Source organism: Mus musculus, chromosome 8, assembly GCF_000001635.26.
Source record: "Mus musculus strain C57BL/6J chromosome 8, GRCm38.p6 C57BL/6J".
Taxonomy (NCBI): domain Eukaryota; kingdom Metazoa; phylum Chordata; class Mammalia; order Rodentia; family Muridae; genus Mus; species Mus musculus.
Window position 1 is genome coordinate 112,739,613 of NC_000074.6, and position 27,002 is coordinate 112,766,614.

The 27,002-nt window shown below is 40.0% G+C and overlaps 1 protein-coding gene across 4 annotated transcripts in view; it reads left to right on the forward strand.

Moving 5' to 3' along the window:
* Positions 1-27,002, forward strand: part of Cntnap4 (contactin associated protein-like 4) — a 312,910-nt gene that overhangs the window by 169,815 nt on the left and 116,093 nt on the right. For 2 of the 4 annotated variants that reach the window (XM_006530730.2, NM_130457.2), the window contains exons 5-8: positions 12,576-12,779; positions 13,321-13,505; positions 14,244-14,387; positions 17,782-18,043. Coding sequence is in view for 2 of the 4 variants with exons in the window: in NM_130457.2 (NP_569724.2) it covers positions 12,576-12,779; positions 13,321-13,505; positions 14,244-14,387; positions 17,782-18,043 (795 nt within the window). In the remaining 2 variants the exon portion in view is untranslated. The remainder of the gene's footprint in view (positions 1-12,575; positions 12,780-13,320; positions 13,506-14,243; positions 14,388-17,781; positions 18,044-27,002) is intronic. The other 2 variants (XM_030243313.1, XM_006530729.4) reach the window with 1 other exon arrangement.

The following is a 27,002-nucleotide window of genomic DNA, read 5'->3' on the forward strand; positions in this document are numbered from 1 at the left end:
ACATTTATAGATCCAGAGAAGAGGTGGATGGAAGGATGTGAGCGATGGAAGAAGGAAGGAAAAGAGATCTAAGCCTTTGATGATTAGATGAGGGGATGCTATGTGTTCCAAAGACAAGTGCAGGGGTGTAAATAAAATCAGAGGTCAGAAAATTGCTGGGTGAATGTGAATGTACTGGGCATGCCCTAAGGGAGTGGGGATTAGATTACAGGGGGCGATGTTCATAAATCTGCCTGATTTGCTTCAGCAGTTGTCCTTAGTCTGCACTTAAAATTCCTTACCTGCAATTCTGAGTAAGGATCCCTATTTTGTAGCCCATGGTCTTTTCTTATTGCTCATCTACAAAATAAGAATATCCAACTACTTAGCCATACTGAACTAATTTTTGTTGCTGCGGCATGCCATAATTTCCTGGTTTTTCTAGCCCTAGGGGCGTTGCATGGTGCCTTTAGCATTTGTTCCATACTCTGCCTTCTTTCTTCCAGAGATAATCATCTTCCCTCAGGGAGTAATAGGTGCTCTCAACTTCTCTGATATGCCACTTTCAGACCTAGCGATGTTTTCAACTGTCACAAAGCAGTCTTTCTTCTCCACAGTGTTTTGTCTTTGTCCTGGTGCACAACAGGTTCCTCTTTCTGTCATCAATCCTCTGGATAGATGGATGAGTGAATGGAGGCATTTTGGTGAGCCTCGGGTAGGCTTTCCCCATCATCCAAGCAGCACGCCCAACCTCCAACAGTGAGGAATGAGACACAGGGAGAACTGAATGAGAGACTTGATGAGAAGAAATGTAGAAAAATACTGAACTATGGTATTTAATGGCTTAAATATTGACTGTGCGAGAGAAAATTACAGGTTTTATTCATCGAAGAGAACATAAGTCAATCATTACGAAGCTCATGCTAAGTTTAAAAAAATAGAAATGCACATTTAATAATGTCCCAAACACTGGAAGCTGGAATTATACACTGTGAGCTAGCTTCAGTTGTTCTAATAGACATGAAACCATCAACCTAAGAAGGGGAAAGGGCTGCTCTGGCTCATTGGGAAGTTTGGTTCACAGTCTATTGGTTTGTTGATTTGGGTCCTGAGATATAACGGTACTTTGTTGTAGCAGCAAGTTCATTTCATAGTTGGGACATGAATAAAGGGGAGAAAAGGAAGAGACAGAGGGTCCACAGTGTCTTTTGAAGCATGCTGAAAGATTGGCTATTAGACCGCATTTCTTAATATTTCAACCATTTTCTGACTGTATTAGGAGCAAGGGGCAAGCCTTGACTACATAGACCTTCAGGGGACACTTAAAGTCCAGAGTATAACAATGTCATCAGTAGATTTCAGCTTCCCAAGGGGAAAATAGTACTTGTCTTTGTCACTGTTCTATTGCTGTGAAGAGACACCATGGCCAAGGCAACTCTTACAAAAGTATTAATTTAATTGTGGGCTTGCTTCCAGTTCCAGAGGGTAAGTCCATTATCATCATGGCAGGGGCATGGCAAGAGCATGGCAGCACTAATGGCACTGGAACTGTGGCTGAGAGTGGCATCCTGATCTTCAAGTAGAGAGAACACTGGACCTAATATAGCCTTCTGAAATCTCAAAGCCCACCCTCTGTGATTCACTTCCTCCAACAAGCCTATGCCTCCTAACCCTTCTCAAATAGTGCCAGTCCTTAGACTTAACATTCCAATCTATGGGCCTATGAGGGACATTTTTACTCAGACTACCATAATACTCAAAGAAAGCAAGGTAGTAATTTTTCTGCTTTAAGGATTCTATCGTGTCTATCATGTACCCTGCTAGGACAGAAAATTAAAAGCAGTTCATTTATGGAAACAGAAAGTTATAATTGAATCAAATACATATTTATTGAGCTAGTTTCTCATGATAATTGCTGAAAGTTTGACCAGGTAACTTAGACACAGCTGCTTATCTAACTGTTCATCTGTCTATAAGACATAGCTGAAGGATCCTATTTTGTGTCAGATTTAAAAGTAAGCCAGCTTCTAGTGAGCCTAAATTCAATTGGACAGATTCTGCCATTCTTTGTAAAGCTTTTATATAGTTCTAATATTTTTACTTGGCAGGTAATGTTCTATTGATGCTGCCATACAGCTAGCATTACAATACTAGAAGAAAGAACTATGAAAACTATGAAAAAATCTTCAGAAGTGTGTGCAAAGAGTTCAGAAATAATGGAGAAGGCATCTCCCATCCCACAACAGAAACATTTAACATCAATAGAAGTATCTATACAACTCCAAAACATGTCAAGTATATGTAAATAAAGGGGTTCATAACAATGTTTATTTTTTAATATTTATTTTTATTTTTGAAAGTTATGTATGTGTTTCAATGTGCATGTGAGTACAGTGTCTATGGAGGCCAGAAGAGGGAGTTGGATCCCTTGGAGCTGGAGTTACAGGTGGTTGTTAGCTGTTAGGTCTGGATGTGGGAACCAAATTTGGAACTTCACCAAGAGGGCAAAACTTTTAACTGTCGAGTCTATATTCTCTCCTTCATTCCTGCTCCATATTTTCATTCTCCTCTCTCTCCCCCCCTCTCTCTGTTTGTTTGTGTTTGTTGGAGGACAACTATGAGACATAATTTCCTCATTCTACCATATGAGTCCCATGGTCTGAATTCAGGTCATTGGGTCATCAGGTCATCACGTTTGTCATGGAGCCCTTTACCTACTTTCTTACTGGTCCCATAATAATTTTTCACAGACCCATAAGTCACATATGAGAGACATTAAGGTATCAATTTCTTATTTTGAAAGCTAATAAAATAAATGTTTCTTTCATAATCTCCAGAATATTCTATAATATTTAAATACGACAGAGAATGTTTCCTTTCTCCTTTTAACTAGGAAATAATATTAAAAATATGATAGTATTGAAAACATGCCCATTTGGCAACCTTGGATAAATGAATGGATTACAGTGATTACAAATGTTAAGAAAAAAAAAAGGCAAATGACTTCCTTTTTTGGTATGTTGGGTCAGAACAACTTTTATTGGGTTAACTTGGTGCCCATAACAAGTAAACATACTAGACAGATAGGCTTTTTATTTATTTATTTATTTATTTATTTATTTATTTATTTATTTATTTATTTATTAATTAGGTATTTTCCTCGTTTACATTTTCAATGCTATACCAAAGGTCCCCCATACCCACCCCCCCAATCCCCTACCCACCCACTCCCCCTTTTTGGCCCTGGCGTTCCCCTGTACTGGGGCATATAAAATTTGCAAGTCCAATGGGCCTCTCTTTGCAGTGATGGCCGACTAGGCCATCTTTTGATACATATGCAGCTAGAGACAAGAGCTCCGGGGTACTGGTTAGTTCATATTGTTGTTCCACCTATAGGGTTGCAGTTCCCTTTAGCTCCTTGGGTAATTTCTCTAGCTCCTCCATTGGGGGCCGTGTGACCCATCCAGCCTCAGAGCTCTGAAATTCATTTCAAAGCAGGTAGAAAATTGAAAGCATTGGATTCTAGAAAGCCAAGAAGCACATTCCAGGAGATTCATATTCAACTGGCAGTTTTCTTAGGACAAGCAGAAAGTTTATCAGCCATTGCAGACTTAGGAGATAGAGGCCAGAGTTCCAGGTCTCCAGAGAGGCTAAAAATTGAGAAGGAGATATTCAAAAGAAGTTATCAATGGAGAGCTCCAGCTCCCCTTCCCCTGCTCCCAGTCCTTGGCTGATTTTTGAACACCATGTACCTGAGATGAGATAATAGGAGACAGCGTGAGATGCCGAGGATACAGTTTTAGAGACAAAGAGCATCCATGCAGTGTGGAGGGCCACTCTTGCAGTTCTAGTCCTGCCAGTTATAAGAACAGTTAAACACATTGATCTTTGAACTGGAAGGCCATAGTGACACCAACTGAGAAGCGCTGGCCCTACTTGAGGGTCAATGGTTAACTCCTAGATGTAAGAACAAAGTCCAAATACAGAAACCCACAGGCAGGTCACCCCATGAACACGGTGACCTGCTTGGAATGGTACTTCCTGTAGGCTGTTTCCATTTTCTTCCTCAATGCCAACCCTTTTGTCTTCTCCATCTCCCAAGGGGACTCATTCACTATCTTTCATTTCCTCTCCTGACCTTCAATCCTTTATGTGTTTAGCTTAGATATCTTAGCAGCAGAGATAGACCTCATGGCCAATGCAATTTAAATATATCTAGCCCAATCCTCCCTGTAACTCTGCTTTCATATACCATTTATAATTTGAAAGTACTTCTGGACTTGGTAAGTAGATTAGTGTCTTTCACTTTAGATTGGGGGACTTTTGAGGACAGGATGTGATCACTGTTGAAATAGTGGCTTCCATGGTGGCATATAGCATAATCTTTGTGTAATAAAAATTGATAAATAGATGAATGAAAACTATTTTTATATAGTTTCTAGAGAGATGGCTCTGTGGTTAAGAACATGGACAGCTCCTTCAGAAGTTCCGAGTTCCCTTTCTGGCACCCATATCAGGAGGCACACAGTTACCTGTAACTCCAGTTCCAGCGCATCTGGCACCCTCTCTAGCCATTGAGGACACTGCACACATGTGCATAAACCTAACACAGACATATACACACAATCAAAAATAAATCTATAAAGCTATTTCCATATAAACTAAACAATGAGATAGTACATAAAAGTAAATTCATTACATTTAAAATGTAACTGTTGAATAAGGACAGAGACATCATTGAGGCGAATAAATGATTGTAAATATTCTTATCAAAATGGTATGACTGTCATCTATGTTGGGACCTTGTGGTACTTCTGTTTGATTTCCAGAGAACCTTTGGTCATATGGAGCATGATATTTAATCTCTTCATCTTCCATGTTAGAAAAAAAAAAGTATTTAGGTGACTTTGGCAACATCATAGAAGTTACCAATCAAACCAGAGACTGAAAGACAACTCGTATCTTCCCACAACCCACTGAAATGGCCTTGCCGGATCAAATGCTACTGGTTTCATCTACCCAGAAAGTTAGTTACGATGGATGTTTAAGTACACAAGTTATGTCCAGCACCTCAGCCTATTGCTGACTTTTATTTAGAGCCATGGCAGAGGAGTCACTGCGCTTTGTGGTTTGGTGTAGAGCTTGCTTCTATTCCTCTTTCCGTTTTATGGTATTCATTTGAATTGTTTTAGAAGTGGGAGTCCCTTAAATCATCCTCGGTTCCTTTATGCTTCTATGCAAAAATAGTATAACCCATTTCCTGTTGATTTCTTGAGTGCTTGGTCTCCAACCTGATTCAGTAATGCAGGTCTCAAGTGCCTATCCATCACCCTGCCGCTTGAATATCTCACTATAGAATAGGTTAACGGTGACTCCATTTGATTTATATTCCTTAGTTTAGTAATTCATGGGTAATAATTCTCGCATAAAGAAACAGTATGATTGCTGTTAAAAGCTGACTTCACTTTTAACCAAGAAGCACTTGGCCTATGGTCCCTTTCTCCAGCTCATAGAAGGTCTGTATTAATTTTATTCTTTGATCTTTAAAGATAAAACTCTTTTAGTGTGTGCGCGTCTGTGTGTGTGCGCGTGTGTGTATCTGAGTATATATACACAGCTGGTTACAGATGCCCTTGAAGGCTAAAGGTGGGTGTCAGATGTCCCTGGATCTGTAGTTAGTTGTGAGAAGTCGGACTTGGTTTCTGTGATTCAAACAAGGCCTTCTGCAAGAAGTGTTAACTGCTGAGCTGTCTCTCTAGCCCCTAAAGATAAAATTCTTATTCGATTTATATTTTGGAGGGTAATTCTACCCTAAATGAACAGAAGACTTAATTATCTTTTTCAAGAAGAATCCTTTCATGACCTTTAAATAAAATTAATTTTCTCTTATTGGAGGAATGATTTTCCAGTTCACGAATTTTCTGTTCTAATCTTTCTCTTTTAAGTTTTAGTCATCTGTCCTCATCAATAATGCTATGATTCATAGTGTAACTCGCAAAATCAATTTATCCTGAAGTATCTTTCAGGGAAAAAAAAATCTCTCCTACCTCTGCAACTTTCTTCAAGAACCAATTGTAGTATAAATAAATAAAATGTATTCATTTTCCCCAGTACAATTCGGTAGGCAATGAGGTTATTTGATTTCAGAAAATCGGCCTCTGTATCCTACTTGTTCTTCTGGTGAAATCTTCTTCATCCTGTCACCTAAGTCAGCTTCACGGGGGCAGGGCTGTATTCTTGGGTCTCAAGTTAAGAGTCCACAGCTTCTGTGCCAACCAGGAAGAGCTCAAGATGTTGAATGTTTATGGAATACCCAGTTAAAAATTATTCAGTTGGATTATTTTTTTTAAAAATTTCAAAACTACTTAGTATGTTTCTCCGTGTGTGTACTGTGGCAGTCATGGACCAAGGTCAATTTGCAGGAGTGAGTTCCTTTTAGGTGGGTCCTGGAGATTAAATGTGGGTCATTTGAATTTGCAGAATCATTATGTACTGAGCCATCTTGTTGGTCCAGTTTGTTTTATTATGATTGGGCCAAAGAGTTCAATTTAAAAATTTACCCTCTTAGATTTTTTTTTTTGTTGTTAGTAATCCACTTGGAGTCAGGGGGGAATTGCTTTCAAAAGTGACAGCCCTTTAAGATCATCCTGAGTAAGGTAACCCAATCACAAAGAATGCACATGGTATGTACTCACTGATAAGTGGATATTAGCCCAGAAGCTTAGAATACCCAAGATGCAATTCAGATAACACATGAAACTCAAGAAGAAAGAAGACCATAGTGTGGATACTTCGGTCCTTCTTAGAAGGAAGAACAAAATACACATGGAAGAAGTTACAGAGACAAAGTATGGAGCAGAGACTGAAGAAGTGACCATCCAGAGACTGCCCCACCTGGGGATCCAATCTATATACATTCATCAAACCCAGACACTATTGTGGATGCCAAAAAAGTGCTTGCTGACAGATGCCTGATATAGCTGTCTCCTGAGAGGCTCTACCAGTGCCAGACAAATACAGAGGTGGATGCTTGCAGCCAACCATTGAACTGAACACAGGGTCCCCAATGGAGGAGCTAGAGAAAGGACCCAAGGAGCTGAAGGGGTTTGCAGCCCCATAAGAGGAATAACAATATGAACTAACCAGTATTCCTAGAGCTCTCAGGGACTAAACCACCAGCCAAAGAGTACATATGGTGGGACTCATGGCTCCATCTGCATATGTAGCAGAGGATGGTCTTTTTGGACATCAATGGGAGGAGAGGCTTTTGGTCCTGTTAAGGTTCTATGCCCCAGTGTAGGGGAATGCCAGGGCCAGGAAGTGGGAGTGGGTGGGTTGGTGAGCAGGGGGAGGAGGTAGAGGATAGGAGGTTTTTGGAGGGGAGACCAGGAAAGGGGATAACATTTGAAATGTAAATAAAGAAAATATCTAATAAAATATTAAAAAAATGAATGCAAACTTTTATATGAATGGGGTCATTAAGATGAAAATAACATTTTTCTTATGCTGGAAAAAGAAAAGGATTAGAATGCTCAAACTTTTGGAGTGGGACTGGATAGAGGGGTTAGGTAGAGAGAGTCAGCCCTAAGAGAATACCTCAAAATGATAAGTGGCTTTGCACAGGAAGTATGTACAGGTAGCGACAGTGTCTGCTGCTCAAGCCGGTGAAGCGTTTCTGCAGCTCAGTTGAAATCCTTCACAGAGGATATTGTAGATTGGCTGTCTTGCGCATCATAGACAGCACTGGGGACATTGCCCGATCCAGAAGCAAAGCTCTGAACAAAAGCATGAATAATTGCATCTCAGGGATGTGTGTCTTCTCATAGATAGTAAGGTTTTTGAGAAATATAAAAGAGTGTGCTTCGTTTTCATGCCATGCTTCATCTGCCTCTGTGCTCGCAGAGAGCTGGCCATAAATATATGCTGAAGGAAGGCAGGTTGAGTGCCCATTTCAGGAGCATTGCTTCCCACACAGCTCCGGTGAAAGACATTTGTAAATTTTCTATTGGAATGCTTTCCATTCTGTGGAAGTTTACATTTCTGCATCATATATAAGCAAAGACACATATGGAATCACAAGGAGAATTGGTCTAGGCCTACAATCCTTTTGAGTCTCTTCTTGCCTCAATTCTTGCTTTAAATTAAGCAGATTGGAGATGGCAGTATTCACTGAGGAGAATTCAGGTCACCAACAACTGCCGGAGTCAGTCGGCTTGAGCAGAAGCTGACAGGGAAAGAGCCACAGAATCCACAGCAGGCTCAGATCACTGTCTCTGCATAACCTGGCAGTGGCTCTGATAACTGAAGAGCATCCCTCTCTGTGTGTGTGTGTGTGTGTGTGTGTGTGTACCTTGCATGTATATGTGCGTGCCTTGCATGTATATATATGTGTGTGTGTGTGGTCTGCATGTATATGTGCATGCCTTGCATGTATATATGTGTGTATGTGTGTGTATGTCTGCGTGTGCATGTGCACATGTCTTTCTGTCCATGTTTGGCATATGCATGTGTCTATGTGCATGTGGTGTGTGTGTGTATACATGCATGTATGGACATGTATATGTGCCTGTGTATGTATGTGCATATGCATATGTGAATGTGGGTGTGTGAATGCGTGAGTGTGTGTGTGTGCTCTTCAGAAATTCACTATGTTTTAAAGAATCAGAAATCCACCCAAGTAGTTAATTTGAGCAGCTCTTTTCCTGCGCAATATCCTAATAATAAATAATAGGCTAGCGTTAGCAGCAATGAGTGCTCATTGATTACTTGTTACTATGTGGATAAACACTCATACAACAAACCTGTGGAGAATATGCTGTTAACTCTCATTTCATGCATGAAGAAGCAAGACAAAGAGGTTAAGTAATTTGTTGTGAGACAGAAAACAACCACCCCCACTATTATTGTTTGAATATGAGATGTTCCCCAGGCTTGTATCTGAGTACATGTCCCAACGCTGCTGGGAGTAGCTATGCGGCACTGTGGCAATTCTAGGAGGTGAGGCCTGGATGGCCAAAGTCTGCCATAAGGACCAGGCTTTTGTCGATTTTATATGGGCCCCTGTTTTGCCTGCTCTCTTTGGTTCCTCATCCCCCATAGTGTGAGGAGTTCTACTTCAAACATCAGTACCACAAATACACCCTTCCATGACATGCTAGAGACCTCTGAAAACAAGAGCCAAGATAAATCTCTCCTCTCATATTTTATATCTGTCAAGTATTTTTATCATAGGAACACAAATCTTTGTCTCTAAGCCTGAATGTAAAAACATTGTGGGACCTTGCCCAGCAAAGATGCTTTGAAGATTCGATTCCTGGCCACTCCCTGTTTTTTTTTTTTGTTTTGTTTTTAGAATACCTTATGAAATCACAGAAGGTTCTTTTATGAGCGGGAGCAGATAGGTTAAAGAAGTAGGTTTCAGATCTTTCTACCATTTGTTTTTTATGTCTTCATTAGGGTTTCTGTTGTAATAAAACAGTGACCAAAAGCAACTTGGAGAGGAATGGTTTGGCTTCATTTATACTTCCACATTGCCATCCATCATCAAAGGAGTTGGGGCAGGAACCTAACAAGGAACTGGAGACAGAACCTGAAGCGGGACCATGGAGGAACCTTGCTTCTGGCTTGTTCTCTGTGGCTTGCTAAGCTGGTTTTCTTATATGCCTCAGCACCATCTGATGTGGGGTGTATAAGAATATAGACTGAGTAGGAAACAGTGCATTGGGCCCTCCCACATCAACTACTAATTAAGAAAATATCCCACAGGGTGGCCTACAGTTAGTCTGATGGGGGGAATTTTTGTACCTGTGGTTTTCTCTGCCCAGAAGACTCTAACATGTGTCAAGCTGACAAAAACAAACAAACAAACAATCAAACAAACCCTGGAAACCTAATCAGGGTATTTTATTTATCATTATACAGAGCTTTATGCTGATAGTTCAAGACTATATTTCACTGTCAGATGTTTGCGTAAATAACTTTGCAAATGTAATAATAAAAAGGTGAATGGTTGTCAGTGAGCATAGTATTTCATTAATATGAAAATGTCAGGGATCATACTGAATTTCATCTTTATATTCCATATGTGCTACATGATTGCTTTCCATCTTTTCCATCCTTCTGAACAGTCTTGCTTATATGCATGTTAAATATGCAAGGGGCTTGTCACCAATATGCTCATTTCCCTATTTCTACACTCCCTCCCCCCACTCCTCGGAGGCACCTTGTTTGAAGGGACTCCACATCCTTCCTCAGAGCATTAAATTATTTCTTGTCATAGTAGGTTCTCAATAATCTTTGATTATGAATTTGTGACAGTAAATGTAAACATAATTGGGAGAATATCTAGCCTTTTTGAAATTAAATGCCTCAAGAGTTATCTAGTTGACGAAGAGAGGATATGGGGTTTGAAACTGTAGAGAGAGGCCAGGTTACTGAAAAGGAACTGCCCGAGACTCAGATTTCTACATCTGACCACTGAGCAAGCTCTTTTTGAGCATCTTAGCCAGTTGGCTCTGTTTTCTCCACCAGCTACTCTCTGTAATGGTTTTATGGATACATTTGTTCATCTTCTCTGAGTCTAAGCTCCAAAAGGATGTACTGATCTTCAATACTTTCTACCCAGCATATAGCATGCAGTACCTCAGACATGGTAGACTAAGTATGTTTATAGTAAATGACTTCATTGATATGCATAGCCATACACTTGTTAGGTTGAAAGCAGGTAAAGGGCAGAGAGGATGGAAAGTGGCTTTAGTTGAGGGATAAAACATTGCCCCATTGCTTTAGGCATCAATTGTCCAAGATTTCTTTCTTTCTTTTTTTCCACTACCTTATTTTGCTGATGGAAGTATTCCAGGCCCCAAAGCTTGAGGTGCCATGGAAGATGGATACAACCATTATAATGTAATAATAACAATAGTGAAAAAGAGAGAGAGAGAAAGAAATAGTAGGCTAAAGTAACATGGATGGTTTTTATGGGGGAAAAATCTCTTGGTAGCTAATTCCAAAAATAGTCTTTATCTAAAATAAAATCATTACTCTGATAGTTGCCTCTAAGCAATACATTAAGTCAGAGATAACTGCATTGCTCCAAATGTGTCAGCATTTAAAGTCTATCTGGCTGAAATTTTTCTTAATTTATTGCCATCTAGTAATGGTAGAAAACATCATTTGTGTTTGACAAAGAGTTACGTTTTAGCCACGCACATTCATTCAACTATATAACAAGGAATGATTGTTCGGCTAGCATTATTCTTTCTAAGGAATGTGATGTTTATTCATGTGAATGAATTCTTTACAAGCATATTAACAAGATGTAAAAAAACAATCAGACCCCTGAGTCTTTAGCTTCATAGAATAGTGGAAAAATATAAGGGGTTGGTAGGAGTGATTAACAGTTTCTGAGGTGTAGTGATTAGTCTGAATCAAATACATGTTTGGGCATAGAAGTAACTATAATAATTTCATCAATGAAATATGAATAAGCTATGTCATGTTGTCTACTGAAAGAAGTCAGATGACACATTGAAAAAATGTGCCTTATTTGATTGGGTTTCTCTTCATTTATTATATCAATGTACTCTCAAGGGTAATTGCTTTAAAATATCTTTGACTGGTGAAACAGAAAATACAGTAAGGACTTTTGAACATTATAGGTTTCACTTGTGTCTTTTGTGGGTACAACTGATTTTGACAGTTGTACTATTATGTTACTAGTGTAACATGACATCTTTTAAAAGATGAACTGAATATGAGTGAGCTTGACAATGAGTAGGTAAGACACTGTCAGAAAGCTGAAAAACAGGTTGATGTCAAAGTATGACATAAATGCAGTAGTATAAACCCTACAATACCATTAGGTTCATGTCTTCCTAATGATGCCTTTGGGAAGGCAGAAATATCCTTGTCCTTAAATACTATCACTTGGCCGTGGAAATGATATAATAAGACAGAGCACAAGGCCAATTTAATATGTACTTGAAGTGTTTATATATATATATGTATATATATATATATATATATAATATAAACTATATATTATATTATATATATTTGTGTATGGATGTATGGATGCTGTCTTTGATAGTTATAGCACATGTCTGGAAGAATGTTGAGATATTCAAACCATTTTTTTCTGGATCTTCCTCCCCCCGCTGCAAATTAATTTCAACAGCCCAATACCATTATTCAACTATACTTGATTTAAAAAATATGTACTATAAAGTGATTATATATATTCATTGTAATCATTTTCTGATTTTTTTCTTTTGTAAAGACTAGCCTTTAGTAACATAAGAAAATTTGAGGTATACATTTAAAGAGTATTTCTAAATCATGAATTTCTTGAGTAGTTAAAAAGATCCAAATATAATTGAATCAATTTGGGATTTTGATGTTATGAGATACTTGTTGGTCTGACATCACACACATTCACACAGGCACACAGACAGACACACACACACAAACACACACAGACACACACACACAGACACACACACACACACACACACACACACACACACCAGTAGTTACCATTTTTCAGGGTAAACCATATTGATTTGTACAAAGATGACATTCACTGTCTTTGTTCCTAGGGTCGGTTGTAATTGATCTTGATGGAAAAAGTTCCCTCCTCTACAGATTTGATCAAAACTCCTTGAGTCCAATAAGAGATATCATATCTTTGAAATTTAAAACCATGGAGAGCGATGGGATCCTACTGCACAGGGCAGGGCCTGCTGGAGATCATATCACATTGGAGTTAAGAAGAGGAAAGCTCTTCTTACTTATTAATTCAGGTAAAACTGCTTGGTGAGGCTCTTGGAAGGTCTGACCATTGCTTTTTACTTATGTAACTTGATGTTTTCATAGCCCACTTCCTTTAACATCGAAAGTACCTTATTTTCCTGTTGAAGGACTTGCGTGTATGCCCAGTGTTCATAAGATTCATGTTTGCAAACTGCACACACCCCACTTTGACTGCTCTTCCCATAACACCGATGGAGCTCCACAGTTATTCCCTAGCATCATAAAGAATGGGATGGGTCATTGAAAAATATTACAGCAGTAAAAATAATGAGCTTGTAGCAAAGATAAAATTTACATAGAAAATGAGCTTGCAATGGGTAATAATAATAGAAAGAATTAACAGTGGAGGAAATTACAGCAAGGTTGAGAGATCATTATAATCAAGTTGCAGGTAAATTCACACCACTGTTCAGGATGGCAAACATCAAAGAAGGTTACAAATTACTGTCAGCGATACTGGTCCATCAAATAGAAGCTCCCCACCCGTTTTAACTGGATCAGAGAGCTGTTATTATTTTTTTTTTCTTCTAGGTGATGCTAGACTGACCTCCAGTTCGACCCTGATCAACCTCACACTGGGCAGCCTGCTGGATGATCAGCACTGGCATTCTGTGCTCATCCAGAGACTGGGGAAACAGGTCAACTTTACAGTGGACGAGCACAGGCGTCACTTCCATGCCCAAGGAGAATTCAATTACCTGGATCTTGATTATGAGGTGTGGTGGTTACATTTCAATTAATACAGATTTGATGATGTGTGTGTAGTTTAATTTCCTAGTCAAAAAAATGCTATAAAAGCACACCTTGAGAATAAATCCCCAGGCTGACAAGGTATTCCCAGGGAGGTCTAACTCACTTTCATACCAAACTTGAAGCACATCATTTATTATGTATTTATATGTATCATTATAGCACATGGCCATCCTCTCACCTGACATGTATAGTCACATGTGTAGATCATGTTTTCAGTGATGGGCTCTCATTGCTGCATGCAAATCTAGAAGGCATGATCTGACTTTCTTGTATTCTACTCCTGAGGAATGCAAATCTAAGGGAGACTAAAACAGAAACAGATTAATTCGTTAACATCCGATTTAAATATGCAAATAGCAAATTGTGCTAGGAACATATACAAAATAAACTATCATAATTAGGTACCTTATTAAATAGCCCAAGTTCTACTGTGAATAGAAAAGTGTATTTTTCTTCATTAAGCAATAAATATCAAAACCAGGTGTGATTAGCAACTTGGAAGAATAATTAAACTGTCACCCAAATGAAGACTGAATGCACATAAATTTGTTTTTAAAAGTCTGTATCTTAATTTTTTTCTGTGTGTGGTGTTGTGAAGTTATCTACAGGATGACTATTGCTATAATTGCTAATCATAATTATTTAAACAGGTTCTCCTAAAATCACTAAACAATATTATTGATGCCATTTTTCTTTCTAAGATCAGCTTTGGAGGGATCTCAGCACCTGCAAAATCAGTGTCCTTGCCATACAAACATTTCCATGGATGTTTAGAGAACCTCTTTTATAATGGCGTAGATGTCATTGGCTTGGTCAAGGAACACAGCCCTCAGATCATCACCATGGTAAGACCCTCCAAGTGAAGGAATGAGGAAAATGTGTCTTTTCTAAATAAAATTGCTCCATTTAAGAGTCTCATTCAATATGTTTTAGACTTGGCTCTTCTTTAAAATTTCTCTCTGGTTAACAGTAAGCATATAGGAGCTTAATTCTATTTGTTGGAGTTATAATTCATAAAACACAGGTATTTTTCATATGCCTATTTTCATTAATTAATTAATTAATTTTGCTTCAAGACAGGGTTTCTCTGTGTAGCCCTGGCTATTCTGGAACTTACTCTGTAGACTGGGCTGGCCTCAAAATCACAGAGGTTCACCTGCCTCTGCCTCTGCCTCTGCCTCTGCCTCTGCCTCTGCCTCTGCCTCTGCCTCTGCCTCTGCCTCTGCCTCTGCCTCTGCCTCTGCCTCTGCCTCTGCCTCTGCCTCTGCCTCTGCCTCTGCCTCTGCCTCTGCCTCTGCCTCTGCCTCTGCCTCTGCCTCTGCCTCTGCCTCTACCTCTACCTCTCAAGTGCTGGGGTTAAAGGTGTGCACCACCACCACCTGGCCATATATTTATTTTTATATGAAGTAAATGTATAAGAGATTTTTTTTGTGGGTAGAAACAACACACACACACACACACACACACACACACCTACTTCTTCACCATAAAGGGAACTCATGAGAGACCAAAGTAATATTTGCACCAAAGTCTAACTTGGTTGACCAATGAGTTTCTAATGGGGTCATGAATAGGAGGAGTGTGGGTAATACCAAGGTACTTACACAAGTGAGAACAACTCAACAGCAGCTGCGTCACAGAAAAAGCCACTCCAACACAGGTGATGAGTCACAAGGGTGCACTCTAGAGCTCTCTCCTCACAGGTTGACTGGTCAGACGCCCCCCTAGCAATTGTTTATGATATCTATAATGCCAGGAAGGAGCCTTCCAGAATTTTCTGAGCTTTAGTTTTTCTAAGACATGTGGTGATATTTTGACTTCTTGAATCTCATGAGCCATGCCCCTCTCTCCTAGATGGAATGTTTTAATTTGGAGAAAACTCTGCTGCATAAATTAAAAAATAGCATGAGAAGTAAAATTCTATTGCGATATGATTTTAATTTTGTTGTGGCTGTTTAAATTTTATGGACATAGTATTACTCCCAATATATTGTTTGTTTGTTTAGTTTGTTTAAGAAGTTATTGCCTGACCAGTTTGTTGGGTGATCACAAGGCCTCAAGAATTAGGTAGCTTTCTGGTGTGTTAACAAGACACAAGAAACACTTGCATTTATCACGGCTATTCATCCCAAATAAAGAGCTTATAGACTGGCACAGCATTGGAGCTGCCATGCTGTCTAATTAGCAGTGTTGTCTGGGCTCCATTATACCCCAAGTCTATGGAAATGTGGCAGCCTTTAGCTCTGTTGGTCATGGCTCAGTCAGGGAAGCAATAGCAGAGTGTTACAATTAGGACTTAGCAGAGGAACCAGGAAGTGAAGGCCTGGCAGTAGGAGCTCACGAACTGAAGCTGCAGTGTGAATGGACCAAGTAGAGTTGGCAGAGCATTTGTGGCTTATGCGATGAGCTTTCCGAGGCTTCTACAGGAGCTGTTGCCTCTGGGTACCTTCTGTCTCTAATAAATCCACGATACACATCTGGGCTGGACATCTACTTGGCTTGTCACTGCCCAGCAGGACCAGCTGTCATGATAAAGAGGTGGTACAGAATGGGAGAGAGCAGAAAGTGGGACAAACCTTGTGTGTATGTTTGTTTGGGGGTGTGTGTGCATGCATGGGTTGTTGTTGTCGTTTTGTTTGTTTTGGATATATGTGGATGTGTGCAAGTAGAAGCTGGAGGCTGCTGTTGGGGGGAATCACTATACTAATCAGAATAAGGTCACTATTCCACCTTATTCATTGAGGTTGTATTTGTTGATCAAACTCAGAGCTTGCCTGTTTGCTGCTAGCCAGCTTGCACTGGGAATCTCCCTGACTCTGAGTCATCTGAGGTTGAAATTACTGATGGCTTCCCTACCCATCCAGCATCTGTACCAGATTCTGAGATCCAAACTCCAGTCCTCAAGTTTGTATAGCAAGTCGTTTGACCATTGGGCATCTACCAAGTCCCAAGCCTGGCCTTTTGGCATGGATTCGGGAAGCCATCTTCCAGAAAGAAACTTCAGGGTTTCTGCTAGCAAGCAAGCAGTGTGTGTCACTGAAAGGTTGTTTGTGATCACTCACCATTATACGTGATTCCTAACACCTCTGGGGGCAAAATGGCTGGTGTCTTATTGTCAAATATTGTTCTAGGTTTTGTAGGAACTTTTAGCTAGAAGCAAAGATTGAAATTCTGGGAAACATGTTTTCCAACTTGACTATTTTGATGATAAAATGCAGAGTTAAATAGATTTTCATTAATTTCTTTCATTCCTTAAAATTCAAAATATGCAAATTGAATCTCATGTTGTGCAGAAAATCCCAAAGTGCATCACAAGAATATTTATTATCGAAAATATTTTATTCCTAATTCTCGGTGAATTTGGGCTCTTTGTATGTTTCTAACACACAGTAAGATTTTAATTTCCTTACTTTTCTATTACAGGGAGATAATTTAAAAGGAAATATAGACATATATGTGTAGTTTGTCCTAAATTGTGTTTGTCTACATCACTTGTGCCAAGACCATCCCACTGCTCTTGGACAAGAGGATGTGCTCTGTGTAAGGCAGGAGAGGGCAGCTACCCAAATAAAGTGTAGGCTCAAACTGAAGCTGATAATTGTTCCTATCTCCGTAGGGTTTAATAGTCTTTTTTTTTTGGTTCTTTTTTTTTTTTTTTTTTTTTTTTTTTTTGGTTTTTCGAGACAGGGTTTCTCTGTATAGCCCTGGCTGTCCTGGAGCTCACTTTGTAGACCAGGCTGGCCTCGAACTCAGAAATCTGCCTGCCTCTGCCTCCCGAGTGCTGGGATTAAAGGCGTGCGCCACCATGCCCGGCGGCGGGTTTAATAGTCTTAAAATTCCCTTCCTTCTATATGTTTACATTAGCAGTTAGCATTTGTGTTCTCAAGCGTCTAACCATCTAACAAAGGTTAGACAATGTAACATACACAGACAATGTAACGGTTGTATAAAATAAAACTTCAATGTTGATTCTTCTCAATGAAGTAGATTTCCAAGTCCATTCTAAGGTTGAAGAGTGACTAGAAAGCCTGGGGACATGCTTCAAGAACTATTAAGATGAATGGCAATGATTCAGACCTTCATGGTATCAGTCAATGTTAACATGGACCTTCATGGTAACAGCCAATTGTTTTCAGGCTAGAATGATATGAGATTGGTAACCAGACTTTATGAGCACTTACACTCCAATCTGTGTGGAGGGTAACAAGCTGAGTGCCTTTTCTTGTCCTCTGTCCTCAGGGAAATGCCTCCTTTTCTTGTTCACAACCACAGTCTATGCCTCTGACTTTTCTGAGCCCCAGGAGTTATTTGGTCCTCCCAGCGTCTACTAAAGAGGAAGCCATTTCAGCCAGCTTTCAATTCCGAACCTGGAATAAGGCGGGACTTCTGCTCTTCAGTGAACTCCAGCTGGTGTCAGGCAGTCTCCTCCTCTTGCTCAGCGATGGAAAACTTAAACTGACTCTTTACCAGCCAGGAAAGTCACCCAGTGACATCACAGCAGGTAATAAATGTCTTCCTGCAGGCAAAGCATATGGATTTGAAAGATTTCATTATCTCTCTGTCCCTTCTCCATAAATTTTATGCATAGCCAAAAAATTAATATTTGTTTAATAAATGGATACTTGAGTTAATAAGATTATCAGTACCTTTCCTTAGAGGAACTTGATTCCAATTTTCTTCTAAATGTGATTCCAGTATTCAAAGTTCTTATTAGCATAGTTGATAATGATGAGGGAGTAGAAATTTCCATCCATGACCCTTTTACCAACTCAGACAAGTCATCAAACTAGCAGGAGAAAATGGGCTTTGGGGGAGCAGTGAATGGCCCTGAAAACAGGCCAATAAGTTAACTGGATGTCTTTCAGTGAAAAATTACACTGTTAAAGAGCTATTTTCCAACTCGGTATGGAACATGATGGCGGCCACACTGGCACCTATATCTATCTGTGTCATTTTATACTAATATGAAAATGTACCTTGCAGTGGTTGGATATATTTTTAGAGAGGCAAAAGTTGTCATTTGGACACCAATTGACGTTCTCTGTATTCGTTTACAATACGGTATCCATTTTTCAATTAGAGGTAATATAATTAAGGTGACTTTATATGTGTCTTGAAAATTAATGTTCAATCTAGGTCAGAGCTGTGGGTGAGGGATATTTTTGTCTCTTCATTAAAGTTATATAGCTCGCAACAAGGAATCTCCATCATATTTTTTCGTATATAGAATAGCATCCACTGCTGGCAGGTAGAGGTCACATTGGGGTAAATTGCTACATTAATTTAATAAATGATCTTTAACAACAATTTATAGATGCTATTGTACTACTCCTCTATATTAACTATGACCAACATTTGTGGAATATGACTGGGGAAGGAAAAAATGAGAAAAGTTAAAATGGAGTTTGAAACTAATAGGAAGAACAAGTATACAAATTGGTGCTTCTGTGTTACTTAGCTAGGTTTCTTTTGCTGTGATAAAACGCCATGACCATAGGGAATTAAGAGTGGAAAAAGTTTACTTCATTCACACTTCCATATCACACGCTATCGTCAGAGATACGCAGAACCACAACCTGGAGGTTCTGATGCAGAGACCATGGAGGAGTGCTACTTACTGGCGTTCTCCCCATGCCCTGCTCAGTCTGCTTTCTGCAAGCACCCAGGACTACTAGCCAAGAGGCGGCACCACCCACAGTGGGATGGGCCTTCCCACATCAATCATCAATGAAGAAGATGTACCACAGATTCATCCACAAGCCAATCTGGTAGGGGCAGTTTTTCAATTGAGGCTCCCTCTTCCAAAATAACTCTGGCTTGTGTCAAGTTGACATGAAGCCAGCCAGGACAGGGACCTAATGTTTGTATATTTTTTACTGCCATTTGCGCTCCTGTATCCCTGCAGTTTAAGTTGGGGTCCTAGAAAATCGGCATTAATTATAATTTTTTAGAGGTACTGTGCTGTGACATTTTATGTAATGTTCAATGTGGTGGGTTTGTAGTCTGCACAAAAAGACATAAATTAATCAGTGTCATATGAATAATTAAAAGACTCCTAAAACTAGAGTCTTAAAATGTAAGCTTGTCATTAGTGTGTAGCGTATTGTGATGTATTTGACATCCTTTGAAGTGGTTATGGCTGTAAGCCTAATTTTCAACATCTTAAAGAAAGTGCTTCATACAGCATTACTGTAGTGAGCTGCGTGAAGCTAACTCACTCCCAACCTTTTTACAGGAATATATAGTTAATAAATTACTAGGTATAGCACTGTAAAGAATACCCTAAGTGATTTTAAAAATCTCTAAATGAGTGTTTGAATACAGACACGGCATAATCCATTATGTTATCACGTGACTTTATATGATTATTTTCATAGCTTATAATAAGGAATCTAACTATGACTGTCAGCATAGCAAAATATATTACACTGAAAATAGCAAATGTTGGCCTAGCAACTCTCTCCACTGTCATTTTTCCAGTTTCTTTCAGAATTATATATTTAATTATTATGGAAGTTTAAGCCATCCTTATATGATAAAAAGATTTAGTATCATATAATATCAATCCCACAGTCATTCATGGCTTTATTTAAAGCCATTACAATTCAGCAATTGATTTGTTTGTCAAACATTATCAAGTGAATCACAAGTGGGTTTATTATATGCATATTAATTTTTGTGAATTTCAATAAAGCAAATGGACTTTTTATTTACAAATAAATTACTTAAATGGTAGTTGAGTGCCTGGTCAGTTTCTTTTCTCATAGGAAATGACCTTCCATTTGAGAAACTTCAGGGTGTTATATTATACTAAATCTTTTCATTATATAAGGATGGCTTAACTATTCATAGTTATAGTGAATAGCAATCTTAAGGGTTTGAAATTTTCAAAATATTTTTACCTTTTATAGTGAAAAAACCCAAATTAAATGGAGAAAGAACTGAATTATGCAAATATCTGAATTATCAGGCTAAGTTTGTAATGGGATGTGCCGTTGACAAATTGTCATTTGGAATTTGAAAATATTATGTGAACCTAAGCCATCCTTGAAATATTAATGATAGTATATTAGCCTAAATCATGAAACATTTTAGCAATGCTTTGAAATCCCTCAAGACAGAAGATATTTTCAGCCCTTGTCATTGTTAGGGATGTCAAATCAAAGCTGATCTAGATGACATCAAGGACCTAATGTAACAAAGACATTACATTTTCTTATTGAAGATGAAATTCTTTGTTGGCAAGTTGGAGGCTCCTACAATGGTTTTCGGGTTTGGCCTAATGGTTAAAACCAGTCCCATGACCAAGCTCTTTGGCCCTGTAGCAGAATGTGCCTTTTGTAAGCCTGCCTGTGCTATCTGAAGTGTGTCTGCTATTTTGATAGACATTTGCAATCCTTGTGTTCCTGGCAGTGGCACAGCCCTCCTGATGCCTCTCTCCCAGAAAAAGGCATTTTTACAGTTCTGTCTCATCCCCTTTCCTTGTTAAACTCTTCCTCCCTTCCTACTGTAAACCTGTCACCTTTAAACTTCTGCCCTCCAACTGAAGTGATCGTCACCAACAACCCCCATATTTTCACTTTGACAGGACCTATCTAGCTATCTGGGTCCTTAATTCTGGCTAGTGACGAAGGTAAGTGTAGGCTTGCTGGTGATTTTGGAGGTGTATCTGGGAATGGGCACCACTCTCCAGAGGTTCCTTGAGTGATGGCATACATGTAATTGCCTTCTGCACCTTTGCAGAGGATCTACTTTAAGTGACAGGCTTAGTTCTTTTCTTTATCCATCTTCTCTTCTAGATGCCTGTTACAGTCTCAGCAGAGGCCAAGGGCAGCTAAGCTGTCAGACCGTTTCTATAGCAATTTACGATAGGCCTGGAGATCACCCAGAAGAAAGCAGATAAAAACTACTCCCCGCTGTAATTTCTGTGGTGATGTGGTTTGAGCCAGAGACAGGGGTTGCGGGTTTTAGTTGAGGAAGAGAAGGTTCTAGAACAGTCCTAGTCTCTCTGTCATCTGCAATTGCAAACACCTCCAATTATTATTCAGTTGACAGTGTTTCCGCTCCTTAAATCACCCAAACATTAGGAGTTTGAACATAATGAGTCTGTGACTTGTCACAAGGCTAGGGACATCCCTGGAGACTCACATGAGCAGCTTGGTGTAAAAGTATGAAGAATGACATAAACCATGGTGTTGTGTTCACTGACTGGTGGTGTTTAGAAACCAAACGTTAGCTTCTGCTTAATGGTCTTAGGACATAAGGGCAACTCTGTTTGATATTTTTCTAATCTTGATCTTGAGGGATGGAGGAATGGAATAAAGATGAAGGAATTGACAAAAGGGAAATTAGTCGTTCCTGTAGCAATCATAGTATGCATTGCTCGGACCACCTACCTGGTGGAAGCAATGTTAAAGGGGGAAGGACTTGTTTTTGCTCATGGCTTTGGGGAGTTTCCATCCATCTTGCTGGGAAATGCATGTTGAACCAGTGTACTTCATTGTGATCGTAAAGAATGTCTCATAGAGGAGCCTGTTCCCATCACATCAGGAAGAAAAAGGCCAGAATTAGGGGGTGGTCGGTCACTTTCAAAACTTGGTCCCGATGACCTGCTTTCTTTAGCTAGGCTCTACCTCTTGAAAGTTTCAAAGTTGCATCACTTGGAGACCAAGCTATCAGACAATGAACCTGCAGTGGGACATTAAACATCCATACAGCAACAGTAATCATTCATATTCTTCAGAGAAGGGAGAGGTTTGGTATTCCTGTGGGTTACACATTAATCTTATTTCTTTTTAATGATCTATGCACACCCAGGATTTTGAGATAGTGGTATTTTTGTTTGTGTGTTTATCTTTTTGATATTTTGAGACAGTGTCTTATAAGCTAGCTTAGAACTTACTATGTAGACAGGGTTGGCCTTGAACTTACAGTCCTTTTCTTGTTTCTTCTTTCCAAGTGCTGAGATTACAGGCATGCACCACCACGGGCAGCCTAGACCCGGTCTTGGTTTCTTCTCGTGATCCTATGTAACACAGTGACTGATGCTGGCATTCTGGGAGTTGACTTATGTTCAACAGGACAGTGTCAGGTCCTTCTACTGTGCTAGGTAGCTTCTCAAAGCTCACCTTCCTGCTGGTCATATGTTGCATTGTCAGTTCTGGCTTTTCTCCTGCTCCAAGTTGTTTGAAGTGAAGAAAAATAAGGAGAGCACCTGCCTTATAGGCAGAGTAAATTGTCTGGTTTAGAGTCAGGTAAGGGCGTCTGGTTCGTTTTCTTGCTTATTGGCTTGGTAGCACCTGAGATTGTTGTTTACTCTGACCTGGATTCACTGTCCACACACTTAAAGTGAGAGTAATAACCACTGTGGTGTAAATTAAACAATATCTAGAAATCACCAAAGGGTACTTGTGAACAATCGCTTGATAACATTATTAGAATTATTACACTATAAATATACTAACAATAGAGTCACTCCCCAGATTATAATGAATAGAGGCTGTGGTATAGCTCAGTGGTGGGGTACTTGCCTCCTCGGGCCACTGGCCTTGATTTCCAGGATGGAAGAGGGATTACGAGTGATGGCCCATCCCCAACAAACACACCTGCATGGCTCATGGCCTAGGACTCCTGATCCCCAGCTATGGGTGATGTTTTGGGATTGTGGAAACTTTGAGGCTTCAGGCATGATTGGAGGAATTGGGATACTGGGTCTGGGCCACTGAGGGTTATAGCCCTACCCTACCTTGGGTCTGATCCCTTTCTGCTTTTTGTCCCCTCTACTGGAATGAGAATAATTTCAGTTACACACTCCTGTCACCAGGAATTCTGCCATACCTTCTAGCTATCGGCCACAATAAATCTTCCTTCTTTTAAAAGAGTTCTTTTGGTGTGTGTGTGTGTGTGTGTGTGTGTGTGTATGTGTAGGTATTCATAGAGGCCTGAAGAGGGTTTCAGGGCCTCTGGAGTTACAAGGACTTACAGTAGTTTGTGAGCTGCTAAGTTCAGGTGCTGGGAATTGAACTCCGGTCCTCCAGTAGAGCAGCAAGCATTATTAATCACTAAGCTATTATTCTAGCTTTTTAAACTTTTTCTTTCTTAACTATAAAAATAACTAATAAGGTCGCAATAGAATTGAGTTGTGTAATATACCTAATAAAGGAAAGTGTACAAATTGCACGGTTCCTTCCCTTCCTCCTTTAACAGAAGGGGAGCCTTCTTATCCACCTGGGAGACAGTAATGTGAAAGAGGATCAGCTTAACTAGGTAAGACTAGTTGGGATATGACACGGATCATGCTTTAACTTGAGCAGGCGATCCCTTTGACAGGAGATAAGTCTCCTCCAGATGTAAATGGTATCTTTTACTCAAAATTTCAGCCTTCTAAAGGGTTCTCTGGAAGTGTGGCCCCAGTTCATAACCTGCTGGCTTGTTAAATGGATGCATTTCATGGTGCCAAATTGCAAAGTGGGCAGTCTTGCCAGTCTTTTGTTCATAATCTAACTTGGCTTCGGTATGGGAAATAGGATTCTAAAGGCCTCCCCAAGCCTTTGGCTTAATTCTGTCCTGTGCCCTGTCAGCTGATGCCCAGGGCATCATCATAGAAAGCGTGCTCTTTGAACCAGCACTGGTTCTCTGCAGGACTTGTACGAATCCGTGAGTGTGAAAACAGACACAAAGCTTTTAGAAACAGTTACAACACAAAGATACCCCTGTCAAGTGTAATACACGCTTGATAGACATGATCTTTGAAAATGTTTCAATTCCAGTGATTTATTTCCTGTGTATGGATGTTTTGTCTGCACGTACAACTGTACCTGAAGGTCAGAAGAGAGCATCAGATCTCCAGGGCCTTGAGCTACAGATGATAGTGAAATAACACGAAGCTGCTGGGAATCAAATCCTGGTCCTCAGGAAGAGCAGGCAAGGCTCCGAACCACTAGCCATCTATCTCTTCAGTCCGTGTGCCTGTTTGTTATATGTCATTTGATCACATAGTAGTTAATTTTATCATAGGTTATAGAAGTATCACTGTGCAAGCCAGATGAGGTGGGCACATACCTTGGATCCCAGCACTTGGGAGGCTGAGACCAAATCCATGATTACGATTTTGAAATCAGCTTGGGCTATATATAAAACTCTATCGCTGATGAAGGGAACAAAATCAAGGCTAGGGAGATTATTCCGTAGATAAAGCACTTGGGGAACCACAGTGAGAACTCAGGTCTGGACCCCTGAATCCATTTAATAAAGCCAGACATGGTTGCATGTGTCTCTAAGTTTAATGTTCCTTTGGAAAGACTGGACGCCGAGATGGGAAAATCCGCAGCAGTTAGCTAGTCAGCTCAGAGTCTGCCACCATGCAGAACAAGAGACTTTACAGCAGGTAGAGATTGGTGCTAGAGGTTTTCTGACCTCCGTGAGCATGATGCGGCATGTAGATGATTGCTCTCATACAGACGTGGGCACAGGCACGTGCATACACACTCATCCACTCACAATCAGTGTAGAATACATTAGAAAATGAAAACTTCAGTGGCATAGATGTTTGGAAAGCAAAGACTTCGAGGTAAATATAAGGAGAAACATAGGAGTCATGCGTCTACGATTTGGAGACAGCTTAGAGGACACACGGGGATCAGAGATACAGCTGGAAGCCCACGCTCTTGTGGATTAAGTATGTAAGTTGTCTGCATTCTGCTTCCTAAAGGAGTTAGATGGAGTGTCAATCGCTTTGAACTTGCAGTTGAATGGGGAGAACAGCAAAGAAGAGTTCATGGGAAATCTCTCAGAACATGTGGATTTTTTTTTAACCTTGAATATAAGCTGGTGAAGAATTAACCATCTCAAAACTGAGTTCTATCTAGATAAAAACAGGGCTCCAGTGATAAGTGTCCCCTGTCCTATAATCAAAGTTTTCAGTGGTGACCAACAGTGACAGGATGCTGGGGAGGGACACTAAGCTTTCAGCTAGACATTTCAAGCATGTGTTTATCCCACTGCTAATGGCAGCCTAACAATCAGGCCAGTGGAGCGCCTTAAGGACCCTACCTCATCCCTTCCCCAAACATACCTTTGCCAATAATCCCCAAAGGATCCCAGGAAAGATGTGATGCCCACTTGGAATCCTCTGCCTTGAATGTTTTGGGGACACAGAATTCTCAGTCTCTAAATCCTAATAAGACTGTTATATGGCCTGAACTTCTCAATCAGGCTCTGAAAGCATGAAGCTAAATCCTAAAATGTCGGGGTAGCTAAGACCCTGCAGTGCATATATTGAAGGGGTTGATGTTGGGGTTTTACCAAGGAAGCTCTGTAGCATATCTTTTAGGCATACCACATATGGTTATACATTTATAAAAGTAGGCAAATAAAAATATACTCTCAATTTAGGTAGTGAAGACCTACCTAGACAATCTTAGAGAGACAAATATTTATTTATGATATGCATGAAAATATGTGGAATTCTTTAATGTCATTAGAGGAGTTGGGAGATGGTGCTGTGAGTAAGAGTGCTTATACAACAATGAGGAGGTAAGTTTGAGTCCCCAGCAGCCAAATAAAAAGCTAGGGTAGCAGTGCACATCCCTTTGACCAAGTTCTAGGAAATGTAGAGCTAGGAGCTTCACCTGAGCTTGCTGGCCGACAACCAGAAATTGGTCTAAATGTAAGTATCCAGCCTGCCTTCTTTCCTCCTGTGTCCAAGTTGAAAAAAAGGATTCTTTTCTTGGATGGTAGAATAGTATTCTAACTCCTGAGTAAGATTTGTGTCCCTTTTAATATAACCATGACAAAACAATGTGAACAATTTAAGAGCGTTTGGGGGGCATTTTAAAACTGTAATTGTGAGGGAACCACACTCAGTGTAAGAAAGCAATTTAAATGTCTCCTTGGGTTTTGTAGGGTGGTAGGACTTTTGTTTACTGGCTGAGATGTTCTCTGGCTGTAAGAGTGACTGGCACACCCACCACAGAGAGCTCAGCTTCCCTGTCCCCCATTTGGCCTTGGCTGTGGCCATTGTAGTTATAATTGCCTTTGAGAGGAAGAGCAAGGACATGAGTGTTGCCGTAGGAAGAACTGGAGAATGTGTTTTAGTGGAAACTCCTTGGTTTTTATTACAGCAACATTTACTTTATATAAAAGTATGAGTCTAATTAGAATTGTGTCTCTTACGCATAAAGAGTAGAGTGAGTGAGATAAAGTAAGAGGGAGGGAGAGCAAAAGCAAGAGATAGGCTGTGAGAGAGGGGGAGGGAGAGGGGGGAGGGGGAGGGGGAGCTATCTAAGCTATTTGACAGTCATAGTCCTTAAATTCCTGAGAATTTGAATCAAGGAGTGTTGGATAATCCTAGAGGGAAATCATTCCTGTGAGCCTCCTGTCATCAAGGCTTTCTCCAGCAATCTTAGGTAGAAGCTATGCATGCAACCTTAATCTATGTGGGGCTCTTTCAAAAGGCATTC